The sequence below is a fragment of the Rhinopithecus bieti genome, unplaced genomic scaffold (assembly GCF_001698545.2).
Source record: "Rhinopithecus bieti isolate Rb0 unplaced genomic scaffold, ASM169854v2 scaffold_29990, whole genome shotgun sequence".
NCBI classification, from domain to species: Eukaryota; Metazoa; Chordata; class Mammalia; order Primates; family Cercopithecidae; genus Rhinopithecus; species Rhinopithecus bieti.
The window spans coordinates 392,294-406,152 of NW_016812921.1; the positions used below are offsets into that span (position 1 = coordinate 392,294).

Sequence of the window (13,859 nt, forward strand, 5' to 3'; positions counted from 1 at the left end):
CGCCCCCGTGGCCCCGCCCAGCAGCCACACCCCGCCCCGGCGTGCACTGCGAGCAACCCGCCCCCCACCCCCACCCCCACGCAGGCGCAGCCCCGCCCCGGCCCGCCCGAGAGGCGCCGCGCGTCTCGGCCGCTGATTGGCTGTGGCCGCGGTGGGGGTCGGGCCCTGGCGGAGAGCGGCGGATTCAAGATGGCGGCGGCCAGGAGGCGACTTCCAGCGGAGCCGGCGGGAAAGCGAGACCTCGGCGGCGGCTTCCGCCGGACAGCGTCCGCTCCTGGCAGGGGGCGGTGGCGGGCACCGGAGCTGCCCTTAGGACTTCATGCCGCAGCAGCTAGAGAAGAAGCCTCTGATATTTACCTTCGTCCTCCCGGCCTCCACCTTTCGGCGCCGCTGCTCTTGCTCAACTTCCATCTCCCTCAGACGGCGCGCGGGCCGCCCGTCAGTGACGGTGCTGACACAGAGCAACCTTCGCTCTATTTACACTCCCTCCCCCGCGCTGGGGCTCGCCCTCCCCCACGACAACTGTCACGCAGCCGCGGCCCCGCCCCCGGCATGCGCCGCCAATCAGGGGGCCGCGTTCCGGGTCTCGCGCTCGCGCGCTCAGGGGGGTGCAGCCGGGACGGAGCCCCTCCCTATACATTCGCCGGCCACAGATTGGCGCGCTCACGTACCCGCCTCCTACGGCAGGACCAGTAAGCGGATAGCGGAGGCCTGGCGCCCGCTGTGATTGACCGATTTTAAAAGCCCCTGCCGGGCCGGCTGAGCGGCAAAATGTTCGCGCTGCTGGTCCCTCGCGGGTGGCGCCTCTGCTTTGTGTCCACCAGGACCGCGGGCCGGGCTCACTGCACGTGTGGGCGGTGTCGGACCGCGCTCAGCAACCACCTGGACAGGGCCAGGCCGTTTTCCCCCCGTTAGGAATTAGTCGTTGGCCGTGGGCCGCCGCAGGAAGTTGAGGCCTATCCCAGGGGAGGCTGCTGAGGTGAATCTAAGGGGATCCGCAAGGGCTCCCTCACCCCAGCCTGGGACAAAATCCTAAGCCACCAGCCCGCCGAATGCGCCCCCACAGCCGGGGCTCCCGGGTCTTCAGAAAAGAACTCGGTCGAATGCGGTCATAAGCCCGCGAACCGCCTGGACCTGCAGGCCCCGCCGCTTGGAGTTCCCGCCTTTCCCGACTGAGCCCGTGTCTGCTCGTGTGTCTCACTGATGTCTTAGGTCTCAAAAAAGAAAAGGTTTTTAGTAGAAAGAAGAGAAATGGGGCCGTGGGTTCGTGGTCCCAGGGGGAAACTGACGTCGCATGAGGTCGTCGCCCCTCAGCTTGAGCTGCGGAACCTGAGCGTGAAGAGGTGGAAACCACGGAAGGTTTGGGTGCCTTGGAGCTCCCTGGACACCGAAGCCCAGACACAGTCCCGGGGTCTGCACCGCCTGTGACCTGCAGCGGGACCGCCGGGGTGGGCGTTTTCTCAGCGGGCGCGCGCGTGGGCGGACTTGGGAAACTAACTGGAGCGAAGTGGCAGAAAACCAAGACGGGGTGGGTGACCTCGCGCAGGCCGTCCTTTCCTGTGGAGCATTTCTTCAGCTAAAGCCCTTATTTCATGTGTCCAGGTCTGGTTTCTGGGTTTCTTTGTAGTCCCTCCGCCTGTTAGTGCGCCTTCACTTGCAAACTGTTCGTCGTGGAGGGCCGTGTGCTTCTGTTTGCAGCAGTAACGATGCCCTTCCCCGAGCGTGCTGGAGTGGCTCCTCGCTGACGCAAGCTCACCTTGCAGCCTCCACAAGAACTTGGGATTCTCAGCAACTACAACTTAAACGTGCCCTCAGGAAGCCCTGGAATCTTGCTCAGAATTTTTTTCTCTTTTTTTTTTTTTTTTTTTAATTTTGAGACAGTCTCGCTGCGACGCCCAGGCTAGAGTGCAATGGTGCAGTCTCGGCTCACTGCAGCCTCGCTCAGGAAGCCCTGGAAGCTCGACCGCCAGAAACTTCTCGTGACTCAGGCCAGTCTTCTGTGTGGTGAGCGGGTATCCAGCCATCTCCTGGTTCCCAGACTCGGAGTTGGGTGGTTTGAGCAAACTCCGGTTTGAGCAAACTCTGAGCAGTGGGCTCATTAGAGCAGGGGCCAGGCAGGCAACACAGCCAAGCGAGCAGGGGCTGTGCCCACAGGATCACACTTTCCAGGAACAGAGACCCAGACTGTGCCTGAATCTCACAACTGTTACGTGTTACAATACATTTACAACTGTGGGACTGAGGGGATGTGCCCAGGTTTGCCTAGACTGTTCCTCAGAACCCCAGAGTCATTTCTGTGCACATTCTGGAGAGGTTCTGCAAATGTTGGACTTGGGTCTTATTTCAGTTCTTTTTTCTTTTTTTCTTTTTCTTTTTTTTTTATAGGCAGGGTCTCAGTCTGTTGCACAGGCTAGAGTGCAGTGGTGAGACCACGGCTCATTGCAGCCTCAGCCTCCCTGGGCTCAGGTGATTCTCCATGTCAGCCTCCTGAGTAGCTGGAATTAGAGGCACACACCACCATGTCCGGCTAATTCTTGTATTTTTAGTAGACACCCGGTCTCGCTTGTTGCCCAGGCTGGTCTCGAACTCCTAGGCTCAAGTGATCCACCCATCTCGGCCTCCCAAAGTGCTGCAGTTACAGGCGTGAGCAACCTCGCCCAGCCTCAATTCATTTTAAACTGTTAAAAAGCTGTCAAGGCCAGGCAACCACTGCACTCCAGCCTGGTGGCAGACTGAGACCCCGACTCAAAAAAAAAAAAAAAGCTGCCCAAATAAATTTTGTAGATACTCAGCCTCAAGGAGGGGAATGTAACTCCCCGCTCCTTAAGTGTAGACCACACATAGCTACTTCCTCCCAAAGAGTGCAATGAAGAAAAGGAGGGAAAGAACCACTTTATTGTGGAGAAAACTGACAGATTCCACCTCAGCCAAGTGACCCAGGTCAGCCTCACAGTTACAGGGACACAATGTGTGTCCCTGATGTGATGGGGTGACAGTGGCACTTCAACCCTAGATGCTTCCTTTCTATAACCCATAGTCCCAGTCTAACCAGGAGAAAACAGACACATTTTAATTGAGGGACATTCTTCAGAACATCTGCCCAGTACTCTTCGAAACTGACAAGGTCATCAAAAACGAGGAAAGTCTGAGAAGGAGCCTAAAGACACATAACTCAATATAATGGGGTGTTCTAATGGATACCACATTAGGGACATGAGGCAAACCTAAGGAAATTGTCGAAGTGTGGACTTTAGTTAATTGTGTCTCAATAATTATAACAAATGGGCCGGGTGCACTGGCTTTGGCCCAAAAATTAGCTGAGCACAGTGGCACGTGCCTGTAGTCCCAGCTACTCACGAAGCCGAGGCAGAAGAATTGTTTGAAACTGGGAAGTGAAGGTTGCAGTGAGCCAAGATCGCACCATTGCACTCTAGCCTGGGAGTGGCAGCGAGACTCTGTCTCAAAAAAATATAACAAATGTAGCACACTAAGGTAAGATGTTAATAAGAGGGGAAACCACACGTGATATGTGGGATCTCCATGTACTATCTTCTCAATTACTACAAATGTAGAACTGTTCTTTAAACTATTAAAAAATAAATAGGGCCGGGCACGGTGGCTCAAGCCTGTAATCCCAGCACTTTGGGAGGCCAAGACGGGCGGATCGTGAGGTCAGGAGATTGAGACCATCCTGGCTAACACGGTGAAACCCCGTCTCTACTAAAAAAATACAAAAAACTAGCCGGGCGCAGTGGCAGGCGCTTCTAGTCCCAGCTACCCGGAGGCTGAGACAGGAGAATGGTGTAAACCTGGGAGGCGGAGCTTGCAGTGAGCTGAGATCCGGCCACTGCATTACAGCGTGGGCGACAGCGCAAGACTCCGTCTCAAAAAATAAATAAATAAATAAATAAATAAACAAACAAACTGACAAATCCATGCCCTCTGGAGCGTGTTATGTTTACTACTAGAGATCCCGAGGAGGCAATTCTTAGTGCTTCCCATTCACTTGGCAGTCACAGCTGTGGGCACACAGGCTCAAGTCTCTCCTCGAGTCAGTCAGTATTGCAAACCATACATAATAGTATACTTGATCGATATATAAATGTTATAAACATTCCACATCAAACAAAGTAACATTTCACATCAAGAGAAAGAGGAGAGGAAAAAAAGTTAACCAGTTCAACAAAAAGGAGAATCTGTCTGGCAAGGAAGCATCTCTGATGTGGGCAGAGCCTTCAGCAGCAGATGTGGAGGGCTTCTCACAAGTGACAGCAAGACTGTAAAACGGCTGCTTTGACCTGGTGGCGTTCTGCTCTTTTCATGGCCATAGAGTACTCTGGTGAGGACTGATAGTAAGAGTGTTCTTGTTTATGTCCTTATCTGGGTGGGTGCAGTATCCACTGATGAGGACATGTCTGGTCCCTGTTGGCCTGATACCCTTTTTTTTTTTTTTTGGAGGTGAAGTTTCACTCTTCTTGCCCAGACTGGAGTGCCATGGTAGTGCCATGTTGGCTCACTGCAACCCCCGCCTCCCGGGTTCAAGCAATTCTGCTGCCTCAGCCTCCCAAGTACCTGGGACTACAGAGGTGTGCCACCACACCCAGCTAATTTTTGTATTTTTGGTAGAGACAAGGTTTCACCATGTTGGCCAGGCTGGTCTCCAAATCCTGACCTCAAGTGATCCACCCACCTCAGCTCCCGAAGTGCTGGGATTACAGGTGTGAGCCACCCACTATGCCTGGCCCTATCTTTTAAAAGCTATCAGGGGCCAGGTGCTATGGCTCACACCTGTAATCCTAGCACTTTGGGAGGCCAAGACGGCAGATCACTTGAGGTCAGGAGTTTGAGACCAACCTGGCCAACACGGTGAAACCCCGTCTCTACCAAAAATACAAAGATTAACCAGGGGTGGTGGTGTGCGCCTGTAGTCCCAGCTACTCAGGAGACTGAGGCAGGAGAATCACTTGAACCCGGGAGGCGGAGGTTGCAGTGAGCTGAGATGGCACCACCACTGCACTCCAGCCTGGGCAACGAGTGAAACTCCATCTCAAAAAAAAAATTATAAGATGGAGTCCTTTTCTCAGATGAGGTCACTTATATCAAGGGTGTTCTATACAGTTGCTTAACTAAATTAACCTGGTTTTTGTTCTGTGCACACTCAGAACTGTTTAAATGTCTCCCAAGACTGTCACTGTTAATGACTGTGGACAAGAGCTGGGTTCTTTTATTTATTTGTTTGTTTGTATATATTTATTTTATTTTATTTTTTTCTAGACGGAGTTTTTGCTCTTGTTGCCCAGGCTGGAGTGCAGTGGCGCGATCTTGGCTCACTGCAACCTCCGCCTTCCGATTTCAAGCAATTCTCCTGCCTCAGCCTCCCGAGTAGCGGGATTACAGGCTCCTACCACGACACCTGGCTGATTTTTTGTATTTTTAGTAGAGACGGAGTTTCACCGTGTTGGCCAGGTTGTCTCAAACTCCCGACTTTGTGATCCGCCTGCCTCAGCCTCCCTAAGTGCTGGGATTACAGGCGTGAGCCACCGCACCGGGCCCTTTTTTATTTTTTACAGAGATGGAGTCTTGCTACATTGTGCAGGCTGATCTCCAACTTGTGGGCTCAAGTGATCCTTCTGCCTTGGCCTCCCAAAGCACTGAGATTGCAGGCATGAGCCAACGCCCAATGGCACTGGGATCTTAAACATGGGGCCAGAGTCTGCTCATGTCCAGCAGCACCAGTGAGGACCGCTGACTGCCATCTGGGAATGTGTGGCACCAGGCAGGTCATGTGACCCCAGCCCACAACCTCAACAGATCTGGAGGGAGGGTAAGGCCTGGTTTCATGCTGACTTCATTTCTAGTTGGATGGCCTCCAGGGTAAGGTGAGTTGAACTCTACATCAGGAGTAACCCAGCCCCTCCAGAGCCAGCAGGTGTGAGGTGCGCCCCTCCGAGGATCTCCATGAGCTGCCTCTGTGAGCCTGACCTCCTACGGGCTGGCCAGCCTTCACCCTATCACTCACTGGTCCAGTTCCAGGCTCCCCACATGGATATGGATTGAAAGACAGGACAGGCACACATGGGCCATTTACAGAATTGAGGGCAAGAGAGCAATTTTGGCCACTGAGACAAGTTCCTGGGTTAGCTACATTGAGCAAAGTGCTAACCTCCGCCCCTCAGGTCTGCAGGTCTGGGCCCCTGCTGCTGACATCCCCCAGATGTCAGTCTGCCTGCTAGTGGGATTGACTAACTCGTCAGTGTGGACTTTAATGCCCCACCAAGTGCAGACCACGCTCCTGTTTTGCGTCGCCCTCTGCAAAGCTTCCTGCATTCTTGGCTCCCTGCCGGGTTGCTCCCAGCTCCAAGGTGGGACGCATCCCCTGAGCACCCCCACTGGTTCTGCTGAAGCCCTGCCCTTCTGCAAGTCACAACCCCTCCTCTGTCCCACCCCTTCTGCTGCCTGGAATTTCCTGAACTCCTTGGTAGGCAGTCTCCCCACCCTGTCTTCCTTGCTTGCTCTGAGGGTCTCTAGGAGGGGAGGTGCCGTTAACACCCTGGAGGCAGTACACAGGGGTGGGGCACCCTCCCCTAACACACAGGTTCTTCTGGACTGGGTCCTGAGGCTGGTGGTGCACAGGGGTCACGACTGTCCCCTTCCCCCAGGTCTGAGGGCTCTGCCCCTCTGCCTCAGCTACTGCTGACTTTTTTTGTCTTCTCATGAAGCCCAGCTGGCCACACCTGGGGATGAATGTTTACAGGTAGCCTGAGGACGCACAGTGGAAACCTGGCAACCTGGGGCCTCCCTGTGTCCGGCAGCCTGGCAACAGTCATGCGGCACCCAGCGCTGGCTTGTGGGGCACTGCAGTCCAGGGAGGGTGTGGCTGTCTTCCCACAGGGCTCTTCTCTTACCTCAGGCTGGTCTCCAGGAGGTAAGGCCAGCCCTGCGGGTGACACTGGTGCTTGGGCTCCTGCTAAGCAGTTCTTTCCTTCGAGTAACAGAACCAGGGAGGGAGGTGGGCTGCGGCCTCCCCTGCCCCTACGGTCGTCTCCTGCAGCTCCCACCATGCTGGACTCATCAGCAGCAGAGCAAGTGACCCGACTGACGCTGAAGCTCTTGGGACAGGTGAGGCAGAGCCCGGGATGCTCCTTTTTTAACCACTCCCAGGCTGTGGCATTGGAGGGACTCTTCGAGACAGCCCTGCAGGTGCAGAATGCAGGGCCCCAAGGGCCGGGCCTGGGGCTGGCAGCCCAGTGGACCCATCCTCAGACTCATTTAATATTCTCTTGAGGGTCTGGTCTGGGGGGCCTCGGTGCCTGAGGGCTCCTCTGCACCCCCTGCCTGCATTGTTCCCTCTCCTGCTATCCGAGGGATCTGCTGCCTGCCTTTTGCCAGCCCTGCATCCTGGCCCACAGGCCGCCATGAGAGAGACTCACCCTTGGACACACCCAGTAGGTAACTGCTCAGCTCAGGGTTCAGGTAGGGGATGATCCAGGCATGCACTGACGGGGAAGCCTGGAGGCCTCACCAGTGCGGTCTCTCCCAGGGTTGCACTTCAGAAATCTGCCTGAAGGGGCCACTCAGAGCATCCGCCCCTAGGCTTGCAGGTGGAACACATGAATTCGCTAGAGGTCAGGCTGACAAAGGCAGCTCATGAAGATCCTTGGAGGGGTTCGTCTCCCACCTGTTGGCCCTGGAGGAGCTGGGTTATTCCTGACGTACCGTTCTTATCACTCGGAAAGCCTCTTAGTCATTCCTGGAGCACACACGGCCTTTGCCTGGAGCCGGTGTCTCCGTCACGGTCTCTTTTCCTCACAGAAGCTGGAGCAAGAACGGCAGAACATGGAAGGGGTACCTGAGGGCCTCCACCTCGAGCCAGGTGAGAGCCCCTGGGCTGCTTGGAACCAGCACAGACAGACACAAGTGTAGCCGCGCCAGGGGGAGGTAGGGACAGCAACTCTGGGAATCACCCCCACTCCTGGTACCGGCAAGACTGTCCTCAACACGTTTCCTTTACATTCAGAGTTGAAGACACCCCCATCCCTTATCACTTTTAGTCTGCAAACCCCAAAAGGGTGCACCTTCATTGTTCCCATTTTGCAGATGAGAAAATGGAGGCAGAAAGAGGTTGCTCACCCTGGCAGTGGTCACACCCAGATCAGACCCAGTTGCTCTGGTTCCAGAGCCTGAGCTTGCCCATTGGTTGGGGAGGAGCTGCTGTCCTCACTGTTACCCGGAGACGTCCGGGGAGGAGCTAAGGAGGCCGGAGAAGCATTTCCTGTTCTTTGGAACGCGGGGCAACCTGTGAGCTGTGGGGGCTCAGCTGCCAAGGGTAGAGCCCAGTCTCAAATAGAGAAAATCCCAAACCAGGTCCCCTGACTGCAGAGCCAGTGTGAGGGAACAGAATGGCTACCAGTGCCCGGGGCAGAGAGTTTGGGGACCCCCAAGGACTGGCTGGGGTTCCCAATGGCTCCACTCCAGTGTGATGCTGGGTGAGGGGCAGGACCCCTGTGCCTAAGGGAAAGGAGGTCAGAACCCTGCCCCCCACCTTCTGGAGCCTTCTCTTAAGTGCAGACCCTTCACCAAGGAGTGTAGACTTCATTTTTTCTTTCTTTTTTTTGAGAAGGAGTCTCGGTCTGTCACCCAGGCTGGAGTGCAGTGGTGCAATCTCAGGTCACTGCAACCTCCACCTCTGAGGTTCAAACAATTCTCATGCCTCAGCCTCCCGAGTAGCTGGGATTACAGGTGCACTCCACCACGCCTGGCCAACTTTTGTATTTTGTAGAGACGGGGGTTTTGCCATGTTGGCCAGGCTGGCCTCGAACTCCCGGCCTGAAGTAATCTACCCACCTCAGCCTCCTAAAGTGCTGAGATTACAGGTGTGACTCACTGCGCCTGGCCAGATTTTTTTTTTTTTTTTTTTCCTGAGACAGGGTTGGTCTCACTCTGTCGCCCAGGCTGGAGTGCAGTGGCCTGATCACAATTCACTGCACCCTTGACCTCCTAGGATCAAGCAATCCTCCCAGTGCAACCTCCCGCTGTTGAGATTACAGGCATGAGCTACCACGCCCGGACTGGGGGGCAGGCTTGAGGGATGTGCAGATGCTTGGGGGTCAGACCAGACTCTAGACCACTTGGGGCCAGAGGGTGGCTCCAGGTGGCCAAGATCAGGCTGCAACCAGCCCCGTAGAGGCCTTGGCCTCCTGGAGCCTAAGAGATTCTGTATGAAATGCACTCAGGAGGAACCTGGTCGTGTGACTTCAGCCTCCCTTCCAGGAATGAGATGACCATTGGCCAGACTCCAACACTGAGTTCCCTGGATTACCCCTCCCCTGATGCTGCCCCTTGCCCTCCTTACCCAGCACTGGTCCCTCTTTCTCTGGGATGAACTAAGCCCAGGAGCTTCCCAGGCCACACCCATCCTGGGAGTGTGGGTGAGGCAGGGCCTTCCGACATGGGTGCAGTGCATCCGGTCCCAGTGCTTGTAGCAACAGCCTCTACACATTCCTTGGTGAGCAAGCAGGTGCTTCCCTCCAGGAAATGAGGACCGGCCGGACGACGCCCTGCAGACTGCTCTGAAGAGAAGGAGAGACCTTCTGCAGAGACTCCGGGTAGGCCCTGAACCCTCTGAGCGAACCTGGCTGAGCTCACCATAGCAGAGACGGCTGCTCAGCCTTACAGCACCGGGTGGGAGGGTATTGGGGAAGACCTTTCCGGACTCTCAGGGCCAGGCCCCAGCGAGGGCACTGTTAGCTTAGAGACCTGCCTGGGAGCAGGTTTCCATCAGGGCAGGAAATGTTGAGTAGGGGCCCAATTCCAGGAGGACCTGGAATTCTGGGATGCCCGGAGGTTTGCTCCCACAGCACTCACCAAAGATGCATCCGAGTGGCAGAGACGCTGGGGAGGTGGGGCCGCTTTTCTAGGGGGAGATCTTTGCAGCGAAGTAGGCCTGGAACTGGCTTGAAAGAGAGAACAGATCCTGTTGGCTGGGAAAAGAAAACAACTGGAAACTAGCTGACACGCTTGGGTAAATTTCAGAAGGAGGCCACCCTTGTGCGCACACCCCTCGAAGGGTCTTCCAGCCATGGCCATTCTGCCCAGAGAGGGGCCTGTACCTGGCCCAGGCTGGCCTGAGCCTGAGGCTGGGGGTGCCTCTGCAGAGTTGGGGCTCCCCCTCCCCGATGTGCAGCAGCTCTGCATTGTCCTTGCAGGAACAACACCTCCTGGATGAGCTCTCTCGGGCCCAGGCCTGGAACAGGGCAACCAGAGGAGCCCTCGGATCAGCCCTGCCCCCTGAGCTGCCCCCCACGGGCATCCTACCCGCTGCTTCTCCATCCCCGCTGGCCCCAGACCCGCCAAGGATCATCCTGCCTACGGTAAGAGAGCGAAGGCAGGAGCACATCTGAGAGGAGGAGGCAGGTACAGAATTAAGATTTTATGGCTGGGCATGGTGGCTCACATCTATAATCCCAACACTTTGGGAGGCCGAGGTAGGCAGATCATGAGGTCAGGAGATCAAGACCATCCTGGCTAACACAGTGAAACCCTGTCTCTACTAAAAATACAAAAAATTAGCCAGGCGAGGTGGCGGGCGCCTGTAGTCCCAGCTACTCGGGAGGCTGAGACAGGAGAATGGCGTGGGCCCGGGAGGTGGAGCTTGCAGTGAACCGAGATCGCGCTACTGCACTCCAGCCTGGGCGACAGAGTGACACTCCGTCTCCGTCTTCAAAAAAAAAAAAAAAAAAAAAAAAGGCCCAGGCGCGGGTGGGGTCAGCCTGGTAATCCCCAGCACTTTGGAAGGCCCGAAAGAACAGGCGGAATCACAAGGTCCAGGGAGATCAAGACCCATCCCTGGCTAACACGGTGAAACCCTCCCTCTAACTAAAAATACAAAAAATTAAGCAGGGCCGAGGATGGGGGGGCAGTAGCCTGGTAAAGTCCCAGCTTACTCCGGGGAGGCTGAGGCAGGGAGAAAATGGCGTGGACCGGGGAGGTGAGGCTTGCAGTGAGCCTTGAAAAGTAATCCAGCCCCAACAGCACTCCAGGGGCCTGGGGCAGCAGAGTGGAGGAACTCCGTCTCAAAAAAAAAAAAAAAAAAAAAAGATTTTACAGAAGGGTGGGAGGCACTGTGCCTGCAGTGAGGTTGCCTTGTCACCCCATCCTCCCAAGGCCCACCCTTGAAGGGGGCCAGCCACTCTTGCGTTTCTCCTGCCTGGACACTGTTCGGGCCTCCCCGGACTGCTTACCCCTGATCACAGAGGGAGACTGGGGCCCAGCTCTGTCTCCCAAACCCCAGCCCTGGCCTTAAATGTTGCATTAGGGGTAGAAGTATCAGGAGAGATCAGCAGGCAGAGGGCCTTGAATTTGGGGAAGTTGGTCAACTCCTCTAAACTTTATCACTGGCTGGGTGTGATGGATCCCAGCACTTTGGGATCCCGAGGCAGGTGGATCACCTGAAGTCAGGAGTTTGAGACCAGCCTGGGCAACTTGGTGAAATCTTGTCTCTACTAAAAATACAAAAATTAGCCGGGCGTAGTGGTGTATGCCTGTAGTCCCAGCTACTCAGGAGGCTGAGGCAGGAGAATCACTTGAGCCCAGAAAGAGATTACAAGACTCCATCTCAAAAAAAAAAAAAAAAAAAAAAAAACTTGATCATGCCCAGGAGATGCCTAGGGCCCCAATGTCAAGAGCAGAATGTTAAAGGTAAATAGTGTTCCACTTCTGAGAGCTTCCTACAGCTGTTCAGCCTTCTGGGTGACAAGCAGCAAAAAACAACTCTGACTTTCTGAAGCAAAAAATGGGTCAGAGGGAAACCAGGCACCCAGAGGCGGGATGGAAGCTGGGGGGCTGGAGGTCAAGGCTTTGGTGGGTTTCGTGTGACTGGGGTGCAGGGAGGGTAGGAGAGAAGAAGAGGCTGAGGTGGGATTTCTAGACAGGGCAGCAGAGTCTATGACCTGGAAGGCTTTTGCCCTTTGGGAGGGGACCCTGGCAGCAGCACATGGCGGAGGGAACAGAGGGAAGGGGAGCCTCCAAAGGACCTGCCCCAGACCGTCCTCTGCAGATGGGTGGCCTTCACCAGGTTCTGGATATTCCCAGCCTGTGCCTTCCTGTCTTCCAGCACCAGGAACCTCCTCCTAGGACAGAAGGGAGTACGGGGGGTCGTTGCTGTGGACCCCCCATCTTCCTCATCCCAAACACATCTACACTTATTGTGTATCTATCAGGGCCAGTTATGCTGCAGGTTTCACTCTCAGCCCCAGTGACACCAGGCAGGTAAGCAGGGGCTGTGGGTCACCAAGATGAGCTTCCTGGCAGCTGGACACAGAGCCCCTGAGGCAGAAGGTCCCATCAGCCAGGATGGGCACAGCGGCTCTAAGAAAGCCTCATGGGTCTGTGGCAGGGGTTGGCAAACCACAGCTTCAGACCAGAGCTGGCCTGCCTCCTGTTCTCATGCAACCTGCAAGCTGAGAATGGTTTTACATTTTTAAATGTTTGGGGAAAAGCCAATAAAATAATAATATTTTGTAACATATGAGAATTATACGAAATGCCAATTTTAGTGTTCATAAATAAAGTTTTATTGGGCCAGACCCATTTGTTTCCACATTGTCCATAGCTGCTTTCACGCTGCAATGGCCAACTCAAGAGCTGTAGCTGACGGTGTGTCCTGCTTTGGAATCCATTTACGATCTAGCCCTTGGTAAAAGTTTGCCAACTCCTGGTCTCTGCCATCCTTTCTTTGAACCGAGGAAGAAGGGATGAGGCCAGGCAGCCTCGCACAGCTAGAAGAGGATAAAACAGAAGGCCTTTCATACTCGAATATTCGGCTGTAATTTATTTTTACTCAGAGGAGACAACCAAAGTTTATTTTCATGACGTGTTCTATATATGTACTACAGTATATGATGGAGTACAGTAATTAACCAAGTTGTCATGGGGGCTGAGATAGAGAGGTCACTGGGATGGAATTGAGAACGCCTGTTGGGATGCAGCCATCCTACACACCGGTCTGCCTCAGATGCTCAACACCATCCATCATTAGGAAAATGCAAATTAAAGCCACAGTGAGCCACCACTGTATCCCTATTAAAGTGGCTACAATGAAAAAGACTGACCAGGCCGGGCGCGGTGGCTCATGCCTGTAATCCCAGCACTTTGGGAGGCCAAGGCGGGTGGATCTCCTGAGTCAGGAGTTCAAGACCAGCCTGGCCAACACGGTGAAACCCCATCTCTACTAAAATACAAAATCAGCCAGGTGTGGGGGCAGGCACCTGTAATCTCAGCTACTCGGGAGGCTGAGGCAGGAGAATTGCTTGAACCTGGGAGACGGAGGTTGCAGTGAGCTGAGATTGCGCCATTGCACTCCAGCCTGGGTGACAAGAGCAAGACTTTGTCTCAAAAAAAAAAAAAAAAAAGAAAAGAAAAGGAAAGAAACCATACCAAGTGTTGGATGCTCCTATTAAAGCAGAATTAGTGGAATCAGGCTTCAGCCCACCCTGCTAAAAACAGAAAACATGGGAAACATTAAAAATACTACAACCTAAGTGATATGTAGACTGAAGTACCTTTCCATTCAACCATCTATTCAATGTCTGGGGTTAATCATTTAAAGGTCTCCTTGGATAGGTGAATGGATGTGTAGGTAGATGGTTGGCTGGTTGGATGAATGGGTGGGTGGATGGATGGGTGGGTAGATGGATGGGTGGATAGGTGGGTGCATGGTTGGTTGGATGGGTGGGTGGATGGTTGGTTGGTTGAATGGGTGGGTGGATCGTTGGTTGGATGGATGGGTGGGTGGATGATTGGTTGGTTGGTTGGCTGGTTGGATGGATGGGTGGGTAGATGGATGGGTGGGTGGATGGGTG

The 13,859-nt window shown here is 54.6% G+C and overlaps 2 protein-coding genes across 2 annotated transcripts in view; one reads left to right on the plus strand and one right to left on the minus strand.

Annotated features, from left to right (window-relative positions):
- Positions 1–529, minus strand: part of PCNT (pericentrin) — a 122,098-nt gene extending 121,569 nt beyond the window's left edge. The window contains exon 1 of the mRNA XM_017847273.1: positions 358–529. Within this exon, the coding sequence (XP_017702762.1) occupies positions 358–411 (54 nt within the window). The 5' untranslated portion in view covers positions 412–529. The remainder of the gene's footprint in view (positions 1–357) is intronic.
- A 240-nt stretch (positions 530–769) lies between these two features.
- CUNH21orf58 (chromosome unknown C21orf58 homolog) overlaps positions 770–13,859 on the plus strand; it is a 21,805-nt gene continuing 8,715 nt past the window's right edge. The window contains exons 1-6 of the mRNA XM_017847267.1: positions 770–2,004; positions 6,911–7,119; positions 7,813–7,873; positions 9,532–9,605; positions 10,206–10,370; positions 12,113–12,267. Of these exons, the coding sequence (XP_017702756.1) occupies positions 1,911–2,004; positions 6,911–7,119; positions 7,813–7,873; positions 9,532–9,605; positions 10,206–10,370; positions 12,113–12,267 (758 nt within the window). The 5' untranslated portion in view covers positions 770–1,910. The remainder of the gene's footprint in view (positions 2,005–6,910; positions 7,120–7,812; positions 7,874–9,531; positions 9,606–10,205; positions 10,371–12,112; positions 12,268–13,859) is intronic.